Genomic DNA, 27,446 nt, shown 5'->3' with positions numbered 1-27,446 from the left:
AAAAGAATAAAAAAGAACTTTCAGCTCGTATTGAACATTTTCAACACAGTCTAATAAAGTTAATTTTTGCAATTCTTCCATTGTTTTATTTATTAATCCAAACTAATTACAGAACTTTAAAATTTTCTGATTATACTGTAGCTTTGTTTATAAGACGTTAGGCACTCGAGTGGTTTTGACTGATCATATTACTTGCTCTGTGGACTGATCACGTGATCAAAGTACTGCGAGTACCTTACCTCGAAAACGCCAGTGCTCACAGTAGAATATGGCGGCGATTAATGACGTCAACAATTTCCCTAGGGTACTGCGGCAGTATACTGGCAGTCCATAACGGAACGAATTTTTCTACAGTGATAGCACTGTGCAGTGGTTGCAGTGCATATCGGAAGACACCCTTAATAAATTGATGACATTTATTTTAGGTTTAACAGCGGGTTAGACAGAAAAAACGACTTTACGAACCTAAATTTAATACGACGACGTGTAAGTCTAATAATGTTATACGTCGAACATAATTTTACCGCGTATATTTAGAAACTAGGACTTTTAAAAATCGGGAGTTTTTAAAAGCGAAAGAAATTGACATCTGGCAACTCTTGATCAGTTTGGCAGATTAGGATATGAATCAAACTTAACTGACCTAAGTTTGTGGCACTGTACATGGCCTATGTCCCTATGTTCCCAGGTGGTTCCCAGTGGGAACAAAAAAATATTATATTATGATCTGATGATGATGAATATACAATTTTGTCAATCGACATTCCTAAAAAAATATGATAATATTATGTTATAATAAATAATTTAGAAGTAAACCCATTTTAGTAGCTTTTCTTTGATATCCTCTCCTTTATTTCAATATCTTTCATAATACATATAATATTCTACACAAAAATAAAACAAATTTATATTAATAAAAATTATTTATTTACGATGGTCAAAACGCTACAGGAGCAACGCAACCCGTCATCCGTTGTAAGGCACTAGTCGAAAAACGGACACGCCGAACTATATAATAAATTAATTAATAATTACATTGCTTGTAACATATTGTTCATTTAAAATTGTACCTTTGAAAAAACCTGTTTTCAAATAAACAAACCGGTAATACTTTAAATGAACAATATGTTACAAGTCCATCCTAATAAATAAGATTTAAACACTACAAAAATAATCTGTTTCCTATTAATCAATACAAATAGATTGTAATTTATAACAAAAGCGTCGTTTTGGCATTCAAAGTTCAGTGGGTAGATTCAAAATATTCCAAAACGCATATACAATTTAGCTTGTTTAAATTTTTTCTGTTTTTTTTTTTAATCTAATCTGATAGCGTAATAGAATATGATACTCAGAATAGTTATAGAACAATTCGAAGTTAGGAATCATGCCACACTCCTGAGTTTTTGTTTATAATGAGCATAATACAAATCTTATTCCTTTAAATTATTTTAAAATTCGATACAGGATTTGCTGGGTACATTTGAAAAGTAACGGTTGCGAATAAGAACCGCGAATATTTTTTTTGTTACTATATAACTATAGAGTATAGACCAAGAAGCTTATATCTAATACACTGTAGATTGCACTATGACCATTAACTTGTAACAAGAAAATATGAAGATGTTACGAAGATGTTACAAGTTAATGGTCATAGTGCAATCTCCAGTGTATTAGATATAAGCTTCTTGGTATAGACTCTACTCTAGAGTAATATACTATAGAGCAAGCACGGATAACATTCGAATTCGTAGGTGAAATCGTATCGAAGTTTTTAGACAGGAAGATGATCATGTTCTTTTACGTACGACAGAGGCGCTTTTCAATTTCAATACCTCTCAATGACGATAATAAGGAATACTATTTCGATAGTTTTCGTGCTCGCCCTACTGAAGTATTGTACTAAGTCCTTTGTATATGCGTTGTTATATTTATACAGAACAAATTAGACGACACTAAGAAAAAATATTTCTAATTAATAAACTACTATAAATATTCTGTAAATACCCAGAGCAGATATGTTACGAACAATTTAATGATATTATATACAATGCAACTACGCATTTGAAAGTTTGGTTCTTTTTTTAACAATAACACTACTCAATATTTAAGCACATAGGAAAATACTATTGTCTTAATACTGAATTCCTAATTATCATAAGAAAAGAATCGTCTACTAATATTATTATTACCCCACTTTCCGCTACACCGGTCAATAACCTTATCTTAAATAATGTGTGTATAACAATTAAGATTATCACGAAGCAATAAACATCTTCACATTGGCATTTAGCTCAAAGGATTGTGCAATAAATAGTGATTATTGGCACATGTTTTTCAGCGTTTTAAACAAGGGATAGTTATCCCAATAGTTATTTTATTAAATATTAAAGCAATTCCTGAATTACTTAAATAACTCATCTCGAACTGTCCAGAGTCCAGATAAAATATATTGAAAGAAGTATTATGACACGCAATAAAGGTTAAGAGAGGTTCAAATAATGTACCTTTTTAGGGTTTTTAAAATAATACACAATAATAGTAACTTGGTGCCCAATTCATAGCATTTTTAGGAATTGAATGTTTAAAGTTTAAACAATTAAAAAATAAATAAGGCGGATCATTTCAGGTTCCACTTCTTTCTTCCTCGCTTACAAATTATTATTATTTCCTAAGACTGTAAAGCTAAAAGCACATAAGAATTTTATATCACATTTTGAAAAGCCTGTTACGCACTTAATATGTATAAGGAATTTAAATGTTTTGTTGAGCCTTGTATGTGAGATCATTGTGATTGTATGAAAAAATCTACTTTTTGCATCTAATAAATTTAACGTGATTCCAAAAATTGTTTAATCATAAGTACTTATTTAAATAACGTTCTCAATACAGTATAATAAGAATTCAACTAGGTATATAACAAATCACAATGTGTATGTTATCAATAAGATTTCGAATGTAAATTGTAATACAAGTATATTCTACTGTATCGCTGTTATTGAAAAAATTGAATTACCAATAAGTGCAATAGTAAAAAAGCATTTTATTTTAATTAATTATCTATTATCGTACTTATAGATTGCGTTAACAATTTTGAAACTTATTTTCCTAAGTCATTTCCTAGTCAGGTAACAAAGTGTTTTTTATACTCTTAAGCTGCGTTTTCACCAAAGATCTGCGAAGATCGTAGCGATAGATGTGTTTGTAAAGAACCAATAGTATCACTTCAAACGCAAAATGAAGCGATATGATTGGTTCTCTTTTCTCTAGTGGAAAAGCACCCTTATTGACGTATTTGCAAGCTGTAATATACTGCACTGTGGGTAGTTCTTTGTACATCGTTTCATACCATTATACTGATAACAAGGGATCCCCTTATGTTATACTCATGTTAAATTAATCACTTTTTTCTTTACTTTTGGAACCATTGTAGCATAGACTCACTATATTTTCCTCCTCTTTATGTCTCTTTTTCTCATTAAGATCTTTGTATAATCTTTCTTTCTATGGAAAGTAAGTGCCAATTTGTATCAGACATTTTTAAGTACATCAACCCCCCGCCCCCACAACACGTAGTGGAGAAAGTCCAGTCGATCCAGCATCTAGCCATCGCTGGTTTACCGATTACGTTCATTCGTTATTACGTCTACGTAATCGAAGTATAGTCGAGATCTTGACTACGAGAAGCTAACCGCACTCGTCACAACTATCACAATCTTAGCCGTAGTCGTAGTTGTAGTCAAGACCTGGACTCGTCCCCACTACCGCAGTCGTAGTCGACATATCGACTACGAGAAGCTATCCTGCTCGCACTCGTCCCAGCTATCACAGTCATAGTGATCGCAATCGTAGTCGATATCACACGCCGCATGGCCGGTGGCGTCTGAACTGATGTCGGTTAATGCGTCAGATACCGGCTTCGAAGATATGTCGAGAATCTGGAAATGGTATTGGTTTTTATTATTGCTGTAACTGTGCTTATAGATTTTGACACTATTGCGTTTTTCAGTTAAAGATCTCGCGTTCAATCTATACTAATATTATAAAGGTGAAGAGTTTGTTTGTTTGAACGCGCTAATTGCTGGAAGTTCTGGTCCGATTTGAAAAATTCTTTCAGTGTTCAATATCCCATTCATCGAGGAAGGCTATAGGGCCTATAGCCTATAGTATAGGCTATATATCATCACGCTAACACCAACAGGAGCGGAGCAATGCGGGTGAAACTGCGGAGCACAGCTAGTTTTTTACATATGACGTTTGATAAACAGCCTGAAATCTGAAACTGAAATCTTTGTATTGAACATTGTGTAAATACTAACATCAGCCGAAGAGCGCAGGCTATAGTTGTCGGAGTGCGGGTCGGCGGGCGGCGCGTGCGAGCGGCGCACGGACACGCGCCGCGCGCCCGACGCCGCCGCGCACGACGACGCTTGCGAACGCTCTGCGATATAGTGCATTCCATTTATTATAACAAAAAAAAAATTGGTTGAATTTATATTTTTGGTTTTATGGCATTCAAATGCTTTATAAATATAAATTTATAAAGAATAGAAAATAAGGGTCACGAGTGGCTGAGTTGGTGAGGCATTCGCCCCGGAATGGCGCGAAAGGATGCGGGTTCGAGTCCCGCCTCGTGATTGAATTTTTTCTATTCTTTATAAATTTATAAAAAATTGGCTGTAAAGTCGGTTTACTGACGATAGTTGAACGTGACAACGTCTTAAGGCCCATTGTGCTTCGTTGTCGGTCGTTCCGCGCTCTCGCTTGCACTATGGAACGCCTCAGAGCGAGGTAACGCCGCATGAGTCATGTTTTTTCGTGCGTGCAGCCAGCTCTATCGAATTATAAGACGTTGTCACGTCAAAAAGACGTGTGGCACTCGGGGACTGCCGCGGTAAAGCTATTGCATGCTATGCCTTCAAGCCACACCTCCGCGCCAGTCGGAGTGGGGAGCGTGAGGTTTTTTCGTTACGGAATTTCTCGATTCGGTCCCCGCGCTCAAGGCCCGCGATAGAAGCTATGCAATAGCTTAATAACAATAAACAATAAACAAAAAAATTATTTTCCAAAATATTTGATACATGTAAATTGAAAACACTAGGATGTCTCTGTGGAATATAATAATATACGTTATGCAGCACAACATAGTGCAATACACCATATTATGTTATATTATTTTTATGAGTTAAAGCCACGGAGGACGCCTGCGAATGCTCTGTCTGCAATACGCAACAATAAATTATAAAAGACTAGTTGCGTGAAACCGGGGGATGAGCTTTTCCTGCAAATCTTAATATTCCTGTGGAAATATCAGTATTAAGAGCAGTCTAAACTACTTCTTATTACATCAACTATAGTGATTTATTTAACTGACAGCTCGCTGTCAGCAGCTATCAATGAAAGTCCCGTCAGAATTATATATTAATTGACCTAACCGTTCCAAAGATCAACCGGTAGTGGAGCGCCGTAAGGTTTATACCTCGGAATCCAGGGCCAGTCAATGAATCTTAATATAAACCTTGAAAATATGTTTTGCACGCCTCATAAGCGAAGCGTTGAGGTGGGTACTACTGTCACTTCGCGCAAAACATCTGATTTTTCAAACTTAAAATGTCTTTATGTATCATACATTGCACTTGTAAGATAATACATACACACACATATTAAGAAAAAACACAATTTTTAACGTTCATGATATTTTTGATGTCATTTTTGTTATTTAAACTAGTTAAAAAACAGTTTAAAAAAGTTCTGTCTTGGACGTCCGTGTGTCTGTATGTGCGGATCCTTTTTCTTGTTAACACGATAGCGACCGAAATACTTTACTAATCGAGTCTTTTTTTTTCTCTTACGCTTGAGTATGCTCAGGAATAGAACCCTTTCATTTTTCAGGGTCTGATTCGATGTGGTTTAATTGTTATTAAATAAACAAAAATAATAATTAATAAATATTTATTAAAAAAAAATTATGAGGCGTGCACTTTTGGATTTTCCAAATTATTTAATAGTATATAGAAAAATGTTAAAAAAAAATTTTTTCGCGCTCTCAATTTTTTAAAAATTATTATAAACAATTATTAATTTTTGGAGTTTTCATTGATTTATATTAGTCAAAAGTCATATTTTAAAAAGAACAACTATTACAAACTTGAAAACTTGATCTTGGATCTTTAGGGACTGCAGATATACCGATGAAGGTCGGGTTGGAGAATAGAGGGGATAACAGCAGCTGTTCGGTATTGTTCATGGCGGGCTCTCACAGGAGCTGTTGTTTTCGTTCCGAAAAATATTTATTTCAGATTTTTGTTTATTAAAAATTAATGTTTATATTATTGTGCAGTGAGTGTGATAAAAGTTAATTACTGAACATTACTGAGTTTTAAAAACTTTGAAAATAGTGGCATAAATTGTAAGTATTTGTTTTTCATTTATATTACATGCTTTTGAAAACAGTTATAAATATTTTGTAATAAATCGATGTTAAAAGTTAGAATATAATAGTAGAATTTAATAAGATAAATCATTAATTATGTAAAAGTTAGTTATTAATATTACTAATATTTGTTGTTGCAGCCACGTGTCGCAATGGGTGAACCATCCAGTATTGATGTACAAGCAATGATTGCCTCATTTGTGATAAAATCGGATCTAGTTCTGAATTAAGCTCTGAACTAGGAGATATTATAAAAGTCACTAGAGGCATATCATCATTAAAAGCTGCATCTGCGGAAAGAGGGGATGGACTTTCTCAGTATATAAATACTCGCGACTTTGTCTACGTGCATTCGGTATGCAGACAAAAATATATTAATAAAGGACATGGACTAATAGAATCTAAAGAGGACTGATGATTGTCATACTAGAGATCGTACCCCGTAATTTCAGCTTATTGCTAGATGGCGCTCTCATTTGAGCTTATTATTTAATTTGCAGTTTTAAAAGCGCCACCTAGTGACCAATTTTAGAACTAAGGAAACAGCAAACTATCGATTTTCAATTATTACATCTAGAGGGCGTTGTTTTAAAAACTCCGGTGTTTTTGAATTATTATTTTAGTTTTTAGGGAGCATCTAGGGAAGTGAGTACCTCTATTACGATTTCGACACCCACTACAAACATTCGACATAGTGATCAGAGTAGTGTATATAATATAATTATATTATATATATTCTTTATTTTCTGTTAAAAAAATGTCTATATCTTTTTTCTTCTTAAGTATTCCCTTGTAAACAGTATTATTTATATGACCATAAAATACGGGAAAAGAAAAAAAAATGTGGATATACAGCGATGATTTGAACCAGCATCTATCGATTTTAAAGTACGAGACTCAGTCAACACAGCTACCGGCACTTATACGTCTTATATTGAAAGGAGATTGCCCAAGTGACTATGGCACTTGGTATCGCAATCAAACTTATTGTGTCAAGATGAAATATAGCTCAATTTAAAGCTTGATGTTAGTACTTTTAGAAACGATTAAAGTTTTTATGTAAATAAGCCGCAGTTCACGACAATAAAAATAAAACAATAGTTTTATTCAACGCTTCAAAAAAATACTTTATCGAGTTTATATACTAACGATGAACGTTAAGTTTTACATTTATTACATAGGTAATATTTTAATTTACAAGACAAATGTGAAAAGTAAATCGTAATAAACATTATAATTCAAAATAAATAACGTCGAACAATGCGTCGAACACATTCATTCAACTATGACATATGACGCAGGACGCTTGCAAGAGAGATAGATATAATGTGTCAAAACAGAAACTTTTACTTTTATTTCTATTTATTCGGTACTAGCTGTGCCCGCGACTTCGTCCGCGTGGAATAGTGACTGCATAGTAGTTACTACTTAACACACAATTATTGAGTAAACACGTCTTGAAACACGTACTATCATATACAACTAAATTATAAGTACTTACACATTATTATAAAGTTAAGAAATAAAATAAATAATAACACAAAAGAACTGCTAGTAAAATTTATTACTTAACTGAGCTATAAAACTTAGGTACAGAAGAGTTCAAAATTTCCAGGATGTGGTTATTCTCCCGCTCCCATATTCCTTCTACTTTCACAGACTTTCAACTTTTCCCTTTCACCCCTAGTATATAGTAAATGGCAGAACCGATTTTGATCTAAACCATGTCTAATCATACCTATATATTATGTACATGTCATATCCTTTCGTTTGGTACTCCATTTGGATTATTTATCCCCACTATCACCCCTAAGGTGCCCTATATGTAATAAACAGATTAACCAATTTTGATAAAACATAACTAATTGTAATTCACACGTCATTTGATATGCCGCTTGATTATATTATTTGACCACATTCGATTATTCATTCCCACTTTTACCGCTATAAATCAATAAATGGATGAACCGATTTTGATTAAATATGCCTCATCATACTTCTCACGTCAGGTCATGCCCTTTCATTTGATATGCCACTTGGGTATATTATTTGACAACTTTAATTCCCACTTTTATACCTATATCCAATAAATGGATGAACCAATTTTGATAAAATATGTCTTATTGTACTTTACACGTCATGTCTTTCTTTAGATAAGTCACTTGAGTATATTTGATAAAATTTATTTATTTATTCCCACTTTTACCCCTATATCAAATAAATGGATGAACCGATTTTGATAACATTGGACTACTTAATTGTTTCTGACAGGTCGTCTTTTTTCATTTGATATATCACTTGGGTATAACAGACAGCATTCGTTTTTCTCATTCCCACTTTTGCCCTACATATAATTATTGGATGAACCGATTTTGATTAAATATGCCTCATTATACTTCTTACGTCAGGTCATGCCCTTTCATTTGATATGCCACTTGGGTATATTCGACAACTTTTATTCCCACTTTTATACCTACATATTATATCCAATAAATGGATGAACCAATCTTGATAAAATATTATGTCTTATTGTACTTTACACGTCATGTCTTTCATTAGATACGTCACTTGAGTATATTTGATAAAATTTATTTATTTATTCCCACTTTAACCCCTATATCAAATAAATTGATGAACCGATTTTGATATAATTTGACTTGTTGTTTCTGACAGGTCGTCTTTTTTCATTTGATATATCACTTGGGTATAACAGACAACATTCGTTTTTTTCATTCCCACTTTTACCCCTCTATATAATAAATGGATGAACCGATTTTGATTATCACCTATGCCTCATTATACTTCTGACGTCAGGTCATGCCCTTTCATTTGATATGCCACTTAGGTATATTTGACAACTTTTATTGCCACTTTTATCCAATAAATGGATGAACCAATTTTGATAAAATATGTCTTATTGTACTTTACACGTCATGTCTTTCATTAGATACGTCACTTGAGTATATTTTGATAAAATTCATTTATTTATTCCCACTTTTACCCCTATATCAAATAAATGGATGAACCGATTTTGATAAAATTTGACTAATTGTTTCTGACATGTCGTCTATTTTCATTTGATATATCACTTGGGTATAACCTACATTAACAACCTACATTAACAACTAACATTCGTTTTTTTCATTCCCACTTACCCCTATATAATATAATAAACAACTAATGTAACAAAAAAACGCATCTAATTCGTATTACCCGTTAGCGAGCTACGGTGGCACAGACAGACATGTAAACACACATAGCGGACATAACACCCCTCTTTTTGCGACGGGGGTTAAGAATATAATACCCACGACATAATTTCAAAGACCTTTTATATAGAAAATTTACCTAGAAGTAACCATAATGCTATTTGTGCAGGTTTTAGACTTATGAGCAAAAATCTAAATAAAGGTCCTTTGACCCCCCCCCTACTACCCCCTCAGCATAACCACCGCCCCCCCCCCACGCTTGGGGACTTTCGATATGATCATCTGGACATGTCAAGGAATAACTTTAGCGTATAATTTACGTAATAAAGTAATTCATGTATAGAATGCCTTAGCAAATGTTCGCTGTGATTACTTAAATGGTCATAACTTTTTTATTTATGAACCGATTGACATGAAATAAACACTAAATGTTAAATGAATCTTACCACAATATATTAGTGAAAACCGCATCTAAATCGGATAAGCCGTTTCTGAGATTAGCGTGTTCAAACATACAGACAAACAGACAAACAGACAAACAGACAAACAGACAAAAAATTTTTTAACAACAGTTTTGGGTTTGGGATCGATTTAGTAATAACCCCTGCTAATTTTTTTTTACATATTTTCATTGTACAGACACCACTTTTCTAGAATTTTATTATATGTATTGATGATGATAATTACGACTTAATAGTGATAAATATGATCATTATAAATACAAATAGGAATTAACAATATCACGAACACGTGACACAACTAGTATTTTACCGATTCCATACGTGGTCATACATGTTTCAAAAGAATAACTTTTACTATTATTTCAATTTATCCGGTATAATTAAGACTTAATATTGATACATATGATCATTATAAATACAAATAGGAATTAACAATATCACGAATACGTGGCACAACTAAAATTTTACCGATACCACCCGTGGTCATTCTCCTTTATCCTCTAATTGTTCGAGTATTTCTTTGATAAATACAGTTCATAGCAAAGCGGTGGTGGAGCATCATAGAGTAACTTATATAGGATTGTGGAGCATCTTAAGGAAGAGAGTACCTTTAATAAGATTTCGACACCCACTACAAACATTCGACATAGTGATCAGAGTAGTGTATATCTTTATAATATAAAAATGAATCCCAAAATGTGTTGGTAAGCGCATAACTTGAGAACGGATTAACCGATTTCGTTAATTCTTTTTTTATAATATTCCTTGAAGTTCGAGGATGGTTCTTATGTAGAGAAAAAGTGAATATGTACCACGGGCGAAGCCGGGGCGGACTGCTAGTCTTATATATAAAGATGAATCGCAAAATGTGTTGGTAAGCGCATAACTCGAGAACGGCTGAACCGATTTCGATAATTCTTTTTTTATTATATTCCTTGAAGTACGAGGATGGTTTTTATGTAGAGAAAACGTAAATATGTACCACGGGCGAAGCCGGGGCGGACCGCTAGTAATATACAGTAAAAGTTCTTTATTCGCGGGCAATAGGTTCTGTAAGTATGCCGCGAATAGAGAAACCGTGAATATAGGATGGTAATTTGTATGGGGTTATAGGGGATACGTTCCTAGGTGACGAAATAAGGAAGCAAATACATAAAGAAATCAGTTTTATTGAAATTTTTGACCATACATATTTATTAATTACCATTTAATTAGGTATTATCTTCAGGTTTAGGCAATGGCTTAGCACTTTTTAGTTTTTACTCATTTTTTAGTCGACATTATAAATTCGTAGTTGTATTTCAGGCGTTTTCTAAGGATAACAATTGATTTTTATTTAGGTAAATAGTAAATACATATATGTATGTACCGATGTACCGATTCGATCCGCGAATAAAGAATTTTGGGCCGCGAATATAGAAATTAAGTCGCATTTTTTCCACCCGAGAATAGTGAAACCGCGAATGAAGGAAGCGCGAATAAGGAACTTTGACTGTATATTATTTAAATTCTTTATTTTCTGTTAAAAAAAATGTCTATATCTTTTTTCTTCTTAATTATTCCCTTGTAAACAGTATTATTTATATGACCATAAAATACGGGAAAGGAAAAAAAAAAGATGTACGGCAATGATTTGAACCAGCATCTATCGGTTTTTAAGTACGAGACTCATCAATACAGCTACGGGCACCTATACATCTTACGTAGAAATTTATGCTCTAATTGTTCGAGTAATTCTTTGACAAAAACAGTTCATAGCAACGTGGTCCATGGTCTTAGATCATTAAGTAATTAATGGATGGAGTACGCTGGCAAATGTTCTAACTAAACTTTCTGCTGATTTTGGTGCGGGGAAGGTAACTCACACTGTTGAAACACAATCACACATTCACAAAAATAATTTGTGTCACGAAAGTCGTAAAAATTTATGACCTTTTAAGCGACGAGTTTTTAAATTCAACTCTATCCCTAAGTTCATAAAGATTAAATTTGTATTTCATTCCAAGTTGTCTCGTGGGGAGTGCGGTTCAATATCGCGTTCTAAATTCAACTTTATAACTTAGATCATAAAGATTAAATTTGTATTTCTTTAATGCCTCAGCCCCCGGAATCACAGACACAATAGAAAATCTATTGTGTCGTGGCCCGTGGGCCGTGGTCCGATCGGGCCGCTCGGTGGTCAAGGGGCTAAAAGATAGACTCGTAAGGAATGCGGTTCATTATCGGGTTTTAAATTCAACTTTATCTCTCAGTTCATAAAGATTAAATTTGTATATTTTCTTTCCATGATAGTCTCGTGGGGCCGCATCAATGATCGAGTAAACGACTCGATTATTTGTCTTGATCATATCGCTAAACGATACATCGACGATTATTAGAAATTGCATTTAATTAGAAATGTACGTTAAAAAAATATACACAAATGAAAGGTTATTCCATCTTTTTTAATATTCGACATGTTTGAATTGCTTCTGCAAGGCTTGACAGTGCAAAACGGCATTTTTAGCGGAGCACTCGCAGACGTCCTTTCGATGTTTTAGCCTAGGAAAACGCAGAGTGTTTGTAATCGATTACGCAAGTAGTTTTTATGAAAGCATAAGATTTTTCGATTCGAATAATCTTATACCTCGACAAAAGGGGAAACACCTGCGAGTGTTATCGATTACTTAATGATCTAAGTCCATGGTGGTCACGAAGTCACTCTCGAACAGCGATGAACGAAGTGACAAAAATAGGCGGTCCATCCTAAGGAGCGCTGGTGCAGTGAACTCCCATAAATAATTATAATAAAGTTGTGCTCATTCATTTAACAATTAATATATCTTTAATTTTAAATTAAATTTATCGTATACCTAAACTCCAATACGAATATCAAATGCCTAAATACGGAATCCAATAAGAGGTTAAGAGAAATTTTCAGTCCTTCGCGAAACAAAAGATCACGTAAACATAGCGCAATCCATTTTATAGATCATCTTCATACTTGATAGTATTATTTTTTTATATTTTTATTGAAATTGATTCCAGAAGATAACTTTAAAAATTCATTTTGTTACTTTTATTAGTGATCCATTGAAATGTTACATTTTTTAGCCCTAACCTTGCATTTTTTAGAGGACGCAATTTTGTTTTTTGATGTGTAGGGGGGGTCAGTGTGAAGCTAAAACCAAGTTTGTGGGGTCGCCACCCTTGTCCCACGGCCGCCATCTTGAAAATAGCGGTTGAAATGGTATTTACGATATATCTCTTAAACTATTTAACTGATAAAAAATATCGTTAACATTATTTGTTGCAAATCGAAATATTCCAATTATTTGTAACTAGCGGTCCGCCCCGGCTTCGCCCGTGGTACATATTTACGTTTTCTCTACATAAAAACCATCCTCGTACTTCAAGGAATATAATAAAAAAAGAATTATCGAAATCGGTTCAGCCGTTCTCGAGTTATGCGCTTACCAACACATTTTGCGATTCATTTTTATATATAAGACTAGCGACCCGCCCCGGCTTCGCACGGGTGCAATGCTGATACTAAATACACTACAGAAAAACTTTTAACGTTGTATATAAAAACATAGCGGCCCGGCCGGCCGGTACCGCCGCAAACGGTACCTACGTCCCGCAATTTTTAAATCTGTAATATCTTCGAAAATATTCACTTAAATCATACGGTGTACAGGGCCATATAGATCTATATTAAATGAACAATGTATTCAAGGTATTTAATTGGTTATGGATTAATGCTATATTGGTTAAAATCGCTTCGAAAATTAGCCATTATTTGACGTAAAAAGTAAATGACAAAAAAAAGTTATTGTGGGTAATCCATAAGAGATAGACATATGCCATCGCGGACTTTTCTGTAGACCTTTTCAATGTGTACAATACTTAGTACATTATTTTGATAAAACTCGTAGGGTTCAGCCTGCGTTTGCAATGTAAGCGGAAAAAATTTAATTATTTACGACATCACATTAGAAACCTCAAAAATAACAGTACTTCTCCACTATTTAATGGATGTTTTTATACATATAAACCTTCCTCTTGAATCACTCTATCTATTAAAAAAAACCGCATCAAAATCCGTTGCTTAGTTTCAAAGATTTAAGCGTACAAAGGGACATAGGGACATAGGGACATAGGGAAATAGGGACAGAGAATGCGACTTTGTTTTATACTATGTAGTGAAGATTTAAGATATTACTTTGTTCTCATGCTTTGAGTTAAAATTGTACCGTAAAATAGCGTTTTTTGTTAAAAATCTGTAATAGCACCCTTATTGTGGTGCTTTTTTTTGTAATGAATTTACTACGCTACTGTATTTTCTTTGTTTTAGACTTTAGTTCAATACTTAATTAAACACCCATACAATTTTGTCACGAGTCGCCTCTGGTCAAACTAACCGTTATTAGTGTTACGTTTACTCAAAATACAAAAATGAAGAAAGTATTATTTTACGCTTATTAAATCTTTAAAACTAAAACAAAATGATGTGGAGGTAGGGAGGTGGATTTCCTCAATCGAAAAAGGGAGAGACTAGTCTACTCGACCGGCCGGCCGTAAAGGCCCCGATTATTAATGGCGGAAAGTTGTATATATGCTCTGTAACGAAAACATTTCGCTTGCGCGATTCAGAGCAAAAAATAACATTTAAATAAAAATATTTTTTTGCGTATTATATTTTACGTATTATATTTTACGTTATAGTTTACGTTTTTTGCGTATTATATTTTACGTCAAGATACTATTTGGCACATTGATTTTTTTTGTAGCGACATCTCTTAGCTTCATTAAACCGACTTAATGCTCTAAAGCGACATCTAGTTCTTAAACGTATAAAAAAGCTTATAAAAATGCCAAATGCTACTGTGAGTGACATCTATCGACAAAATTGGGAACTGAGAAACGAGTTACGTTTTTTACTATGGCGATTGTAAGTCTTCTTGAGTGTATTAGTCTATGTAAAGGATGCATTAATTCTTAATTAAAAAAAAGAACACCACATCTGCATGCTCTCCACCTAAAAAAAAGCTTCGAACAGCTACTTCAATTGATTTTGATTGGAAAACTAGGTGCTTCTTTTGTGAAAAAGAAGCACCAAGCTCATGCAAAACAGGATGTGGAGCATCTTGTGGGTGCAGGAAAAGTGGATTAAACTGCACTGCAGCTTGCTTAGAATGCAATCGTGATAGCTGCACTAATCCTTCACCTACAATCTATATCAACGAGATCGACGACGACGACAATAATGTACAATGATGTAACAATGTGTATAGTTAATGATAATTTTTTTTTGTAACTTATTTTTTACGATAATCTAATAAATTAACATTGAAGTTACTCTGCACATATAATTTATTACAAATAAAATAAAATTTTTCACTATAAACACTTTTTCCCCCTTCCGCCTCTCATTTTTCAGTAAATTGTTGTTAAAAATTGTTGTAAATCGAGATCGGTCAATTTTTTTTTTTTAACTTTTTTATTTGAGGTTTTAATAATGCAGTCTCATACTTGATATACAGATTCATTGACTGGCCCTGGGTTCCGAGGTTTGACCATTTTTATGTCTTACGGCACTCTACTACGGCACAAACAAACAGATAAAAAATGTTAAAATTACTATTTACGATCCATGCAAATACATTCGCTAAATAATAGTAAATTTTAACATCATGAACAAATTATCCAATTTTATTATTGGTACAGATGAAGATTTTAAGTTGTTCCGTTATTTTTAGCAATAGTGGTTATAAAAAAGGGTATGTTTATATTTTATTTATCATACAAATATTTAAAAATATTTTTCTATTCTTTATAAATTTATATCTTAAAGTAAATTTGAACCTTTGGGGACAGTTGGAGGAGGCCTATACCCTACCATATAAGGGACCAGGACATTTAACCGAATTGCATTATTAATATTTTCATTACTATATCTTTTATTGTAATTTGTAAATAAATGTCATGGAAAATAAGGGCTAAATGAATGAAATTTAAACCTTTAGCTGCCAGTGATATTGGAGAACCGCTCCTCGGTGATCCCAGACTCCCACTAAAGTACATTTCCGGGTTAGCTTCGTGGCCATCTGTAAGGTATAATTATAGAATATCTAGCGTCTACTTTAGCCCACATTTATTTAAATATTTAGCGATATGAAATTGATTGCTTGTATTCCAATGTTAAAAGAAATTAATAGAAACTTATAATTCATTGAACTTCATTCATTTATAATTTAGTTTTCAACAAAATCAGAAATTTATTTAAAAAATTCCTTAGGATACACAGACACAAATCTATATCTATACACATAAATATAATTCTAGCCACTATAAACTGCATATCCTAGTAAACGACTATATTTATACCGGTGATTGTCCCGGTGATCATTTACGTGCGCATTTAGCGAGAGATACTTGAAGCAGGGAGTGGCAATACTGAACGCAAGTGCACATTATCATTATTTGGCTATATAATATAGTGAATAACTAGCGGGCCGCCCCAGCTTCGCCCGTGGTACCTACATGTTTAAACTATCCTATCTCTCAAGTTGGATCGAACTACACATGGTGTGCGAATTTTATTATAATCGGTTAAGTGGTTTAGGAGTCCATTGAGGACAAACATTGTGACACGAGATGTATATATATATTAAGATTACACTTTACACTACAGTACACTTACCGCAATCAACAATCTCGTGGAACACATAGTGTGTGATGGCTACGGGTTGCCGAATCCACGCGTGCGCCATTAGTTGAGGAACTGTACAACGTTGCGATGGCTCCTTGCATAACATCCAGCGGAGGAGTTGTTCTAATTCTGGAATTAAAAGTATTAATATCTCCATACCAAATTTCACTTTGGCAGCTGTCGTAACAAAAAAAAAACGAGTGCATACGCTGCACGAGTGCATACGCTGCACTCGTTTTTTTTAGGAAATTAAATAAATAAATAAATAAATATTATAGGACATTATTACACAAATCATCCTAGTCCCACAGTAAGCTCAATTAAGGCTTGTGTTGTGGGTACTAGGCGATGATAAATATAATATTTAATAAATACATATATAGATAATAACACCCAGACCCAAGAACAAATAATTGAGTTCATCACACAAATATTTGCCCTGACCGGGGATCGAACCCGGGACCGTCGGCTCAGTAGGCAGTTACTTTACCACTGCGCCAACCACTTCGTCAATTTTGGACAAACATGTGATTAATTTTATTACATCATAATAATGGGAATCAAGAGCAGGGAAATTTCATTCAGTTCCACGATCTTTTTTATAATAATTTCTGGAAGAATTATTGCTTAATCTAAGCATACTATTTTTAAGACATCTTTATCTAACAAACATAATATTTTTAATTTGACTTAATCTGTACCTTCAGATACAAGTTGCGGAAACGACAGCGGCCCCTGTATAGTGTCCTCGATGTCGGAAAACGGGTTAACGAAGAATGTCAGCACGTACAGTGTTATTCCCATTGACCACATCTCCAACTCGGGACCTGCATACCTGAAATTAAGCGAGTAGTAAAAGTATATTTTTTTAAGGGCCGATTTTTCAATCCCGAGATAAACAGTCTAATATCTACCCCTCGAATAGATTTATTCAATTATTTATCTAACTCATAACGGCTCGCCTATTTTTCAATCGTGATTTATTTGATGAACAACTATCTGACCAAATATTTCCATATTGGCAGCTCTGCTCTCGGAGTGGCGAAACAAACATATTAAATTAGTCAGGTTAGAGCGGGATAGAGTCAACTCTTGCAATTTGTCAACAACCGTCATTATGACTCACGTCTTGTATTGCTCTTGTCTTCTATGATTGTTGATTGTTGTTTTGATTCGAGTAAAGAGTTTGGTTAAATTTGTGTTTCAATTTATATATTTTACGATGGAAACGACATACTTAAAGGCAGCGTTCGGCAAATTTTCAATGGCATGGTCATCAGTACTATCAAAAACATCAATTTCAATATGATTTTAATTGATAATAATTATATAGAAAGAGGTTTAATTGTTAATAATTCTACGCTCTATGTTATGACATACGAAAATATCCCAAATTTGACGCATCAGTTGTCAACTCAAACGCCTAACCGTCGAATAGCGCGCTATCTGGCCGTTGGAGCGGCAAATAGATTTATTCCTCAAATAACGTAGTTATTCGATAGATACGTCCTATTCGTCTGTTGAAAAATTGAATATTTTGTTAACTGAAGAATAAAGTCTATCTAGCTGTTTATCTGGGCATTGAAAAATCGGCCCTAAGAATAGAAAAAATTCGATGACGAGGCGGTATTTGAGGCGTCTTCCACCTTGACGGGGCGATGCCTGACCACACGGCCAACCGCAATAAGTGTTTTGATAAATATAATGGACTAGCGGTCCGCCCCTGCTTCGCCCGTGGTACATATTTCGCAATACATATAAGGTAGCCTATGTTCTTTCTCAGGGTCTAAAGATTATCTGTGCCAAATTTCATCAAAATCGGTCCAGTAGTTTATGCGTGAAACCATACATACAAACATACAGACCTTTCCTCTTTATAATATTAGTATAGATCAAGAAAAAAATTGCTGCAGTCCATAGATGTATTTCATATTTATCCTACTATCCTACTATAATATTATAAATGCGAAAGTTTGTACGTATGGATGTATGGATGTTTGTTACTCTTTCACGCAAATACTACTGAACCGATTACAATGAAATTTAGCACACATATAGAAGGTAACTTGGATTAACACATAGGGTAGGTTTTATCCCGGAAATCCCACGGGAACGGGAACTATGCGGGTTTTCCTTTGAAAACGCGGGCGAGGCCGCGGGCGGAAATCTAGTAGTGTATATAACTATTCTTCTATGCAGAAGCTATAGTTAATTAGAAAAAGAGAACCCTACTCTATACCATCAAGCATTTCAAAAGCCATTAATTTTTTTTTAATTGATTCAGATCAATAATAAATAGGGAAAATCTTACTTATTCCCCGCCAAAACTTCAGGACTGCAATACTCTGTGGTACCATAGAACGTAGAAAACAGCGTGTCTTTACTCATAAACGTCGCTGAACCAAAATCTATGAGTTTTACGTGAAACTTGTTGTCAATTATAATGTTCTCATCTTTGATGTCTCGGTGTAGGATGTTCAGCGAGTGTAAGTATTCTACCGCTTGGCCGATCTGCGAATGAAGGATTATTTTATTTATTTATTCTTCACTGTATAGGAAATACAAAATGAAGACGACACAAAATAAAAGATACAATCGGCATACAGTGGGCGGCCTTATGGCTATACAATAAGTCGAACACATGTGTCAGAATTGAAACTTCTTTAGCAAGATTCAAAGATACCAAAATCGGCGCCTTACTCCACGAAGTGACGGTATTGCCATGGCAATCGCGTCATGACGCGACCTTGAAATTTTACACTCAACGCGCCTGAAGAAAAAATGCGAAAAAATGGCGCATACGGAGCGTACTGAGCGTACTGAGCGTACTGAGCGTGCGGAGCGTACTGAGCGTGCGGAGCGTACTGAACGTACTGATCGTGCGGCGCGTACAGAGCGTACTGAGCGAACGGTGCGTACTGAGCGTACGGCGCGTACTGAGCGTGCCGCGCGTACGGAGCGTGCGGCGCATACGAAGCGCACTGAGCGTGTGGCGCTCACGGAGCGTGAGGCGCGTACGGAGCGTACTGAGCGTGCGGCGCGTACGAATCATCATCATTAGAACAATCACCTGTCTAAATATATAACTGAGCAGCGGTTCGTCCAGGCGCGGTCTCCTCTCGATAAACTCAAACAGATCCATCCCGGCGCCGTGCTTCTCCATCACCATTTGGAAGTACTTGTCGTTCTCGTACACGTCCAATACGCTTACCTTGGGAAAAATAATATGTTATGTGGATAAAAAACTTTTGTACTGTGGTTTGATTGTAGAATAAGTGGGATATAATTCATTTTAGTAAAATTAAAGAAGATTTAAAATGATGAAACTTGAAAGAAGTTAAAACCTAATGTTGAAAATATATTGTTTTGAGTTGATAAACTGCATAGTAATGACTGTTTAGTGATAATCTTTACAATCAATTTAGAAAAGCCAGTCTACTATGCAGAAGATTTTCGTGAAGCACGTTTTGTATACGTGTTGTGCCAAAAAATACGCTAAACTATATCTTACAAGATGATACTTGTTTAAAATAACCATACTTACAATATTGGGATGCTTGAGTGTCATCAATAAACTCAATTCGAGCGGTACTTTCTTGCCTTCCGGTCCATCTACCCAGAACTGTACGCCGACCTTTTCTTTGAGAATAAACTTAGCTACTGTGAGCAAGCGATCCGATCTTCTGTATGCCATTTTAACACAACCATAAGCACCTTTACCTGAAAAAATTAGTAATATATTATGTACTAACTCAGAAAAAGACATACTTTAGCTTTACCTTACTGAAATAATATGTATTATTTAGGCAAAGAGAAATTAGGATATTGACAAAATATTACAATTTTAACTTTCATATATAATTTTTAACTTCTTGAAATATTTAAAGAAAAAAATATACTTACCAATTTGTTTAAGAGTAACATAGTGTTTGCTGTACTCTCCAGCTATCTGTTCCTCGCCACACTGACTCATCAAAGACATTGATTGGGGTCTACTGCTCACCGATTTATTACCCTGGAAAAGAGGGATTTTCAGAGGAAAACTCAAAATTAAAATTAAACCAGTTTAGACAGCTTTTTGTTTAGGGGCCTTTTTTATAGTGGGCAAATCTTGCATAGATACCCACGGCTTCCGGGGAAAGAGACGTGGTTTATGTCGGATTTTTACCGACTAAAGCTGAACGCGCACCTGTCCGCGCCGCTTTCGTCTTAGTACAGCGCGTACGGAGCGTACGGAACGTGCGTTGCGTACGGCACGTACAGAGCGTGCGAATCGTACGGAGCGAGCAGCACGTACGGAGCGTACGGAGCCTGTGGCGCGTGCGGCTCGTTTTCCAGCGAGCCGCTTTAATGACGGGGCCGGGGATATTAGTTGGAATTTTTCCGCGACTTCTGTCTTATGACGTTAATCTCGTCTCGGCGCACGTTGGGGGGCCCAAGAAGCTTATATCTAATACACTGGAGATTTCAGTATGAACATTAACTTGTAACAAGAAAATATGACGTTGAATGGCGCCTGTATGTTTTTTTATCCCTTTCACACCCACTTGCCAAGTTAGGTGTGAAAGGGATAAAAAACATACAGGCATCATTCAACGTCATAATATTTTCTTGTTACAAGTTAATGGTCATAGTGTAATCTCCAGTGAATTAGATATGAGCTCCTTGGGGGGGCCACTCACCAGCACGAGCGAGTTGTCCGCAGTGGAGGCGAGGCTGGAGGCGAGCGTGGCGTGGCGCGGCGCGTCCTCGCGGCGCACGCCCAGCCATACACAACGCACGCTGCGACCGCTCGCCAGTTGCATACTCGACACTGTGTACACCACGTCTGCGGACACGTGGTATGAGATATTAGTTAACCGTCACGAGATAAAATGCGTTTGAAGGGGGCTTTGTCAGTTAGAACGCGATTACTGGGACCACGACGCATTGTGAGATATTTTTTCGCCCAATAGCATTTTTGGTATTTGCATTTTACAAGTAAATATGTAAACAACAAAAATAAAAACATGCTACATAAATAAAAACGTACTTCAAAAATAAAGAAGTTGAGCGCGATTATAGTCACGATATTTTTTTTACACGTCAATTATACTCACGCAGTTCAGTGCCATCCTTATGCACCACAACACCGCGGTACGTGCTGTCCTTGTGCCGGTAGTCCACCGTCTCGTAGTCGAGCTTGCTATTTCACGAGAGCGTCGACGACAATTATTATTATAATATGTCGTCGACGCTCTATGATATTGCTTGTCAATAATTTATGTTTTGTCCTAACCGTCAATTATACTCACGCAGTTCAGTGCCATCCTTATGCACCACAACACCACGGTAAGTGCCGTCCTTGTGCCTGTAATCCACTGTTTCGTAGTCCAGCTTGCTATTTCGTGAGTGTGTAGGCGTCGATGTGGTAACATGACTGCGCATCATTCGCTTCGCTACGCATGGCGTTTCGGGCGGTTCGTCTGGAAGAAATTAAGAAAAATTTTTTAAGACTGAATAGAAGTTTGCCTTTTCACTGTTAAATTTAAAATAAACAACACTTTTTTTAAAAGTACTGCTTTACATCATGTATTATTGCTAAAGGGAATGGTTCTTTTATTTTATTTTTTATTGAAAAATAATGACAATATCACAATAAGATGTACAATCAAGATTGTTTATACTAATTTTACTGTTTTGCTATCAAAAGCAAAAATAAAGTTTTATAGGAGTCAAATGCTTTATTTTTCTTTCTCTTCTTGAAAAATTTATAAACAATAATTATATTTACCATCAAACTTCTTTCTAGGAGCTGATTCAGTCTGTGTCTCCAAATCTATGTCATTGCTTAAACTATCTAAGCTTTCGTTGCCATTATGTTTCGGCAGGTCTTCAATCTCACAACCAGATGGCGGCATTTCGTTGATCGGCGTCAGAAAATCAGCGCTCGTTTCATTCGAATCGCAGAAATCCAAAGAAATACTACTCCTATCGTCCTTCCCCTGTTGGTTTGCTTTCATGCCTTTATATTTGCTCGCATCAAAAGACAACCTTAATGCTGGGTCGTTAAGTCTCATTTTCGGGGATGATCCGGTTGGTGTAACTTCTTGCGAATGCTGCGACGTGTAATAGATAGAATCGGATTTTTCTGAAGGTTTTCCGGGGGGTTGTTTTACGAGGTTACTTTGTTCTGATCGCAGAATATTTTCTGACCGCGACTTGGAAATCGAACTCTGGCAGTAATTCTCTTCGTCTATAGACATTCCTGACATTCCGGAAGTGACGTCAGGCAAGGCAGACATTCCTGACATTCCGGAAGTGACGTCAGGCAAGGCTGACATATCATTCCTCTGTTCTGTGGTACTCAAACTGGAGACCATGTCTTGTGTGGGTGTTGGCGTATGAGTCACTAAGCTGCTGGATTTATCTAGACAGAGAGCACTTGATGACTTTTCCCTTGTAGTGGACAGAATTGATGGTTGGACGTTGAGGGATATACATGCAGACTTCTGACTTCCGTTAAAAGCGCCACATGAATCTTCATCTGTGTCTGAAACTAAAAAGCAAGATAAATAAATAAATATAAATAAATATAAATAAATATTTAGGACAATTTTCACACACGGCACGATCTGATCCCATACTAAGCTTTCGCTTGTGTTATGGAAACCAGATGGCTGATAAACATAAATACTTATATAGATAATTAACGCCCAGACACGGAGCAAACATCTATATTCATCACACAAATATTTGCCCCGGGTGGGAATCGAACCCACGAACTCTGGCTTGAAAGGCAGGGCCACTACCAACCAAGCCAAACGGTCAGTCAAGATAAACATTAACTCTTCCAATTACTTCACATACTGATTCTTTTTATTGCAAAATATAATTTTTTCTTTCTTTACCTGAACCATCATCCTCATTATTAACAGGAGATAAAGTCATATTCCTATTATTCTCCTGTTTGACCAAATCGGCTTCCCTACAAAAGTTCTGTATGACATCCTCAATATGATGGCCTATAACTTCTGACTGGGGTTTGCCAAATGTCAGCATGGAGAAATGTTGGTTGCAGGCGGTGATAATACCACCTACGTCGACTACAAGTAAGCCACTTACGTTGTATGTTACCTGTGGAAGGTCTTGACTTGTAAACATATTGTATATTGAGATTAAAAGAACATTACAAATAGGAAATGACCCAAAAAACAGCAGTATACTTAAAATTGCTATCACAATTTAAAAAGTTGAATATTGTAGATGAAAAATTTGCTTTTAATGGTTATAGTTATAAATTATAAACATATTTGACTTACCCTAACATTAACTTCAAATAAAGGTTTTTCTTTATTGCCTTTTACTGTTGTCAAACCAGCCGGTTTGGATAACCACAAACACAAAGGAAAAGAACCACCGTCCAATGTTCTGCCTGTAAAATTTAGATCATTATAAATTTTACATTTTATTGAATCAAAAAATTCAATTTTAGCTCTATGATTCATATTATATTAGCGTAGAACATGACTAAAATAGCAATAGTAAGTATTAGGATTTTATTATTTACTAGCTTTCCACCCGCGGCTTCGCCCGCTTTATCTGAAACCTAATAAATTATGTACTAAAACCTTCCTCTTGAACCACTCTATCTATTAAAAAAAACCGCATCAAAATCCGTTGCTTACTTTTAAAGATTTAAGCATACATAGGGACAGAGAAAGCGACTTTGTTATATACTATGTAGTGATCACAAATAATAATAAGTAACAGACTGCTTTTACCAGTAGCTTTCTGTTTTGACAAATTTTTCGGTATAGCAGCATCATAGGGTGGCATCTGTATAGACGGTATGAGAGAAGAGATGGCCAATCCAACCAGTTTGTCTGATGTTTCAGCTTGGAATAATAATCCCGCGTCTGCTCCTTCACACGAAATTATAGTGCCTGTGTCTGCTTCTACTGTGAACTGTAGGGAAAAAAACAATTTAAACATATGAGCATAGCAGGAAAAATTGTGAAAATAAAGTAGTCTTTCTCATTTTTAACGTGATAATGTTTTTAAAATCGTTTTAGTTGGGTGACATGTTCAGAAACTTGTGTCACACCAAAACCTCACGAGCGCGATCGCAGGTATAACGAGAGAGAGACGGACCGATCTCCCGTCTCATCTCGAGCGCTGCCACCAATAAGACGTTATCACGTAAACACCAATAAGACGTTATCTCGATCGTAAACCGACTTTACAGACAACCAATTTTTTAGTGAAATATATTTTCTCTTGATTAAACACACAATAAATTGTTTGGACATTTCGTCAATTTGTGTCCCTTTATATCCTGAGACAAAATATTTTCATCACAATAACTTCTATGATTATTTTCCTTAAAATTTTAATCTTATAAGAAACAGTTAACACTCACTAATACATTTTTACAGCTGACAGGCTCAGCAACCACAAGACATGGACCATCACTGTCCAGTTGTCTTATCCATAATGATACTTGAACGGCATTACCATCTTTGGACAGCAATTCAACCACCTATAATTTGTAAAAGAAAAATTGCAAACAAATTCATAACACACATAATAATATGTAATATTATAACAGTAATAAGTATAATTAAATTAAAAATATGCAATGCTATGGTATATGCTAATAATATTAATATTATTACATATAATTGTATTCAATAGTATTTTTTTTAGAATATAATATTAATTCATGCCTAAATGATATTGAAAAAAAAAACCGAGAAAGAAATAAACCCATATAAAATACTTACTTTTCCACTGAGCAAAACAACAGTGCCATCTTCAGATGTATCCCCATCTTCAGCTCCATGTAAATTGAACTTTTTTCGATTTCTGTTATGAAGCAAATCCGAAAAATGCAAATCGCACAACTCGCCTGATGAATAGCCAAGTAGGGAACATGCTTTGTTGTTCACTATTAGAATCTGTAAAAATTACACTTTAAAAAGAGGACATCAAGAACTTTGGAATAAAAAATCAATATACATAATAATCATCTTGTACTTTTTTTCCATAAGTGTATAGATTATGACGTATTAGTGTACAGCTCTCTCTAAAGACTGAGCACTGAAGTGTACTTAAAATTAGGGATTATGCTTAAAATGCCTTTAATAATTCTTTTAATTCAGATAAAGATTAGATGAATTATCCAGATTTCAGAATAATATGTAAATCAAGTTGCTAACAAAAACAGTTGTTAGACAAATGATTTAGAATAACATGTAAATCAAGTTGCTAACAAAAACAGTTGTTAGACAAATGATTTAGAATAACATGTAAATCAAGTTGCTAACAAAAACAGTTAAAGAAAACAGAACATTACATACCTTAGAACTATTGGGCTCGATAGTGAACACAGCCTTACTATTGATGTTCTGAATGCGGTCAGTTTGTGATGCTGGGGAGCCTGTCACATCACCTGCTGCTAGGGATGTGTTGAATCTGAGACCATTTGGACCATCCACTGGAATAATTGTACAGTTTTTGTTTATAATTTTTAGAGGTGCATAGAATCAAATTGTTTGTATGTTACTATTAATCCATCAGTCCCCGGAATCACAGACACAATAGATAATCTATTGTGTCGCGCCCCGATCGGGGCGCTCGGTGGTCAATGGGTTAACTGTATTTGATGAACTTCTTATCAGAACAATTACTATGGGAATTTAGGTCAAATTAACATTTTGATCATCAATAATTTTGAAGAGAAAGTATTTTAATGTACCTAAGTATTAAAATTGCCCATTACCTCTCACTAAATCAACAGATTGTTTAAGTTTAGTGGGTGTTTCTAACTCCATTTTGATGGGTCTCACACGGCGTTTCAGACGTGGAAAGCTCTGATTGCCCTCAAAAGAGCAATTGTTCCAAACATTGGTAAATTTCTGTGAAGCTTTGACGGTCCTACAATAAATTAAGTAATGTGATTGTTGCAAATTTAATACAAATTAAGAGAATGTATATAAATTTAATTTTAAACATTAAAGTTAATTTAATATGGTATGTACCTGCATTTGTTGTCAATATCCAAGCACTTGATAGGTGTAAAGAAATCACGGTTTTCATTTACAATCACTGCAGCACTGAACTGTGGTTTCTAAAATGATATAGATTATATTATTTAAAAAAAATATTTGTGCTATATTATCACTTTGAACAATAACTTACAGGTTTCGGAGATAAATTGAGATGTTCTGGCGAGTAAATATCCACAAATCTCTTTAATCTAGGCTTTAAAGGTGTGAGTGACGAGCAATCTACCGCACTGTACAATAAAAACATATATTAGCATTAAATGGCTGAGAATTAATCGAATCTGTCTATAAATAGTACAAATAAAACCAAATAGCTGCTTTATGATTTATTTACATCCTTCAAAGTTGTTTTTGAAAGAAAATCGATAATTTACAGCGCGCAGGTTCAAAATAATAGCTTGAATTTTTTGTTACAATAAAAATAAATATTACCAGTTTTTGTTTAACATTTGTGCCGTATCCATATCGATTGCTTAGCAAGTGATCTTGTCTTTGTAAGTTATAAATTGATTAAAACAAACTTTCTCTTCTTTTCTATTCAATCACCGAGTAATAAAATTTAAAACAAAGAATCATTTCAAATATTCAAACCGAAATCAG

General features: G+C 35.0%; 1 protein-coding gene and 1 non-coding gene across 2 annotated transcripts; one reads left to right on the top strand and one right to left on the bottom strand.

Moving 5' to 3' along the window:
* Positions 1 to 1,710: 1,710 nt before the first annotated feature.
* Positions 1,711 to 27,446, bottom strand: Pask (PAS domain containing serine/threonine kinase). Its single transcript, XM_089696084.1, has 22 exons — positions 27,279 to 27,446; positions 26,980 to 27,076; positions 26,820 to 26,908; positions 26,561 to 26,715; positions 26,139 to 26,275; positions 25,563 to 25,736; positions 25,199 to 25,318; positions 24,561 to 24,744; positions 24,099 to 24,211; positions 23,688 to 23,913; positions 22,571 to 23,335; positions 22,092 to 22,262; positions 21,480 to 21,625; positions 20,701 to 20,812; positions 20,342 to 20,517; positions 19,868 to 20,008; positions 19,109 to 19,308; positions 17,499 to 17,632; positions 16,789 to 16,926; positions 16,106 to 16,192; positions 4,320 to 4,441; positions 1,711 to 3,938 (listed from the first exon to the last, which is right to left on the bottom strand). Exons 1-22 carry the CDS (start codon positions 27,308 to 27,310, stop codon positions 3,789 to 3,791), a joined length of 3,669 nt encoding a protein of 1,222 aa, XP_089552210.1. The 5' UTR covers positions 27,311 to 27,446; the 3' UTR covers positions 1,711 to 3,788.
* On the top strand, positions 4,562 to 4,638 carry TRNAP-CGG (transfer RNA proline (anticodon CGG)). The gene is given in 2 exon segments: positions 4,562 to 4,598; positions 4,603 to 4,638. It is a non-coding gene; the product is annotated as a tRNA-Pro (tRNA).

Source organism: Colias philodice, chromosome 6 (genome assembly GCF_061535455.1).
Source record: "Colias philodice isolate Cphi_HAF_F1 chromosome 6, ilColPhil1 Martin Lab GWU primary, whole genome shotgun sequence".
In the NCBI taxonomy this organism is placed as follows: Eukaryota; Metazoa; Arthropoda; class Insecta; order Lepidoptera; family Pieridae; genus Colias; species Colias philodice.
This window is presented reverse-complemented; position numbering and strand designations above follow the sequence as displayed.

Bases quoted from the DNA above. Each gene is read 5' to 3' on its own strand.
- Pask (XM_089696084.1), bottom strand. From the start codon at position 27,310: ATGGATACGGCACAAATGTTAAACAAAAACTG. The intron at 25,319-25,562 runs GTAAGTATTTTA...TACAAATTATAG, and splicing joins TTGTTTTGCTCAGTGGAAAA to GTGGTTGAATTGCTGTCCAA. The intron at 24,745-25,198 runs GTGAGTGTTAAC...TTTTCCCTACAG, and splicing joins TCAGCTGTAAAAATGTATTA to TTCACAGTAGAAGCAGACAC.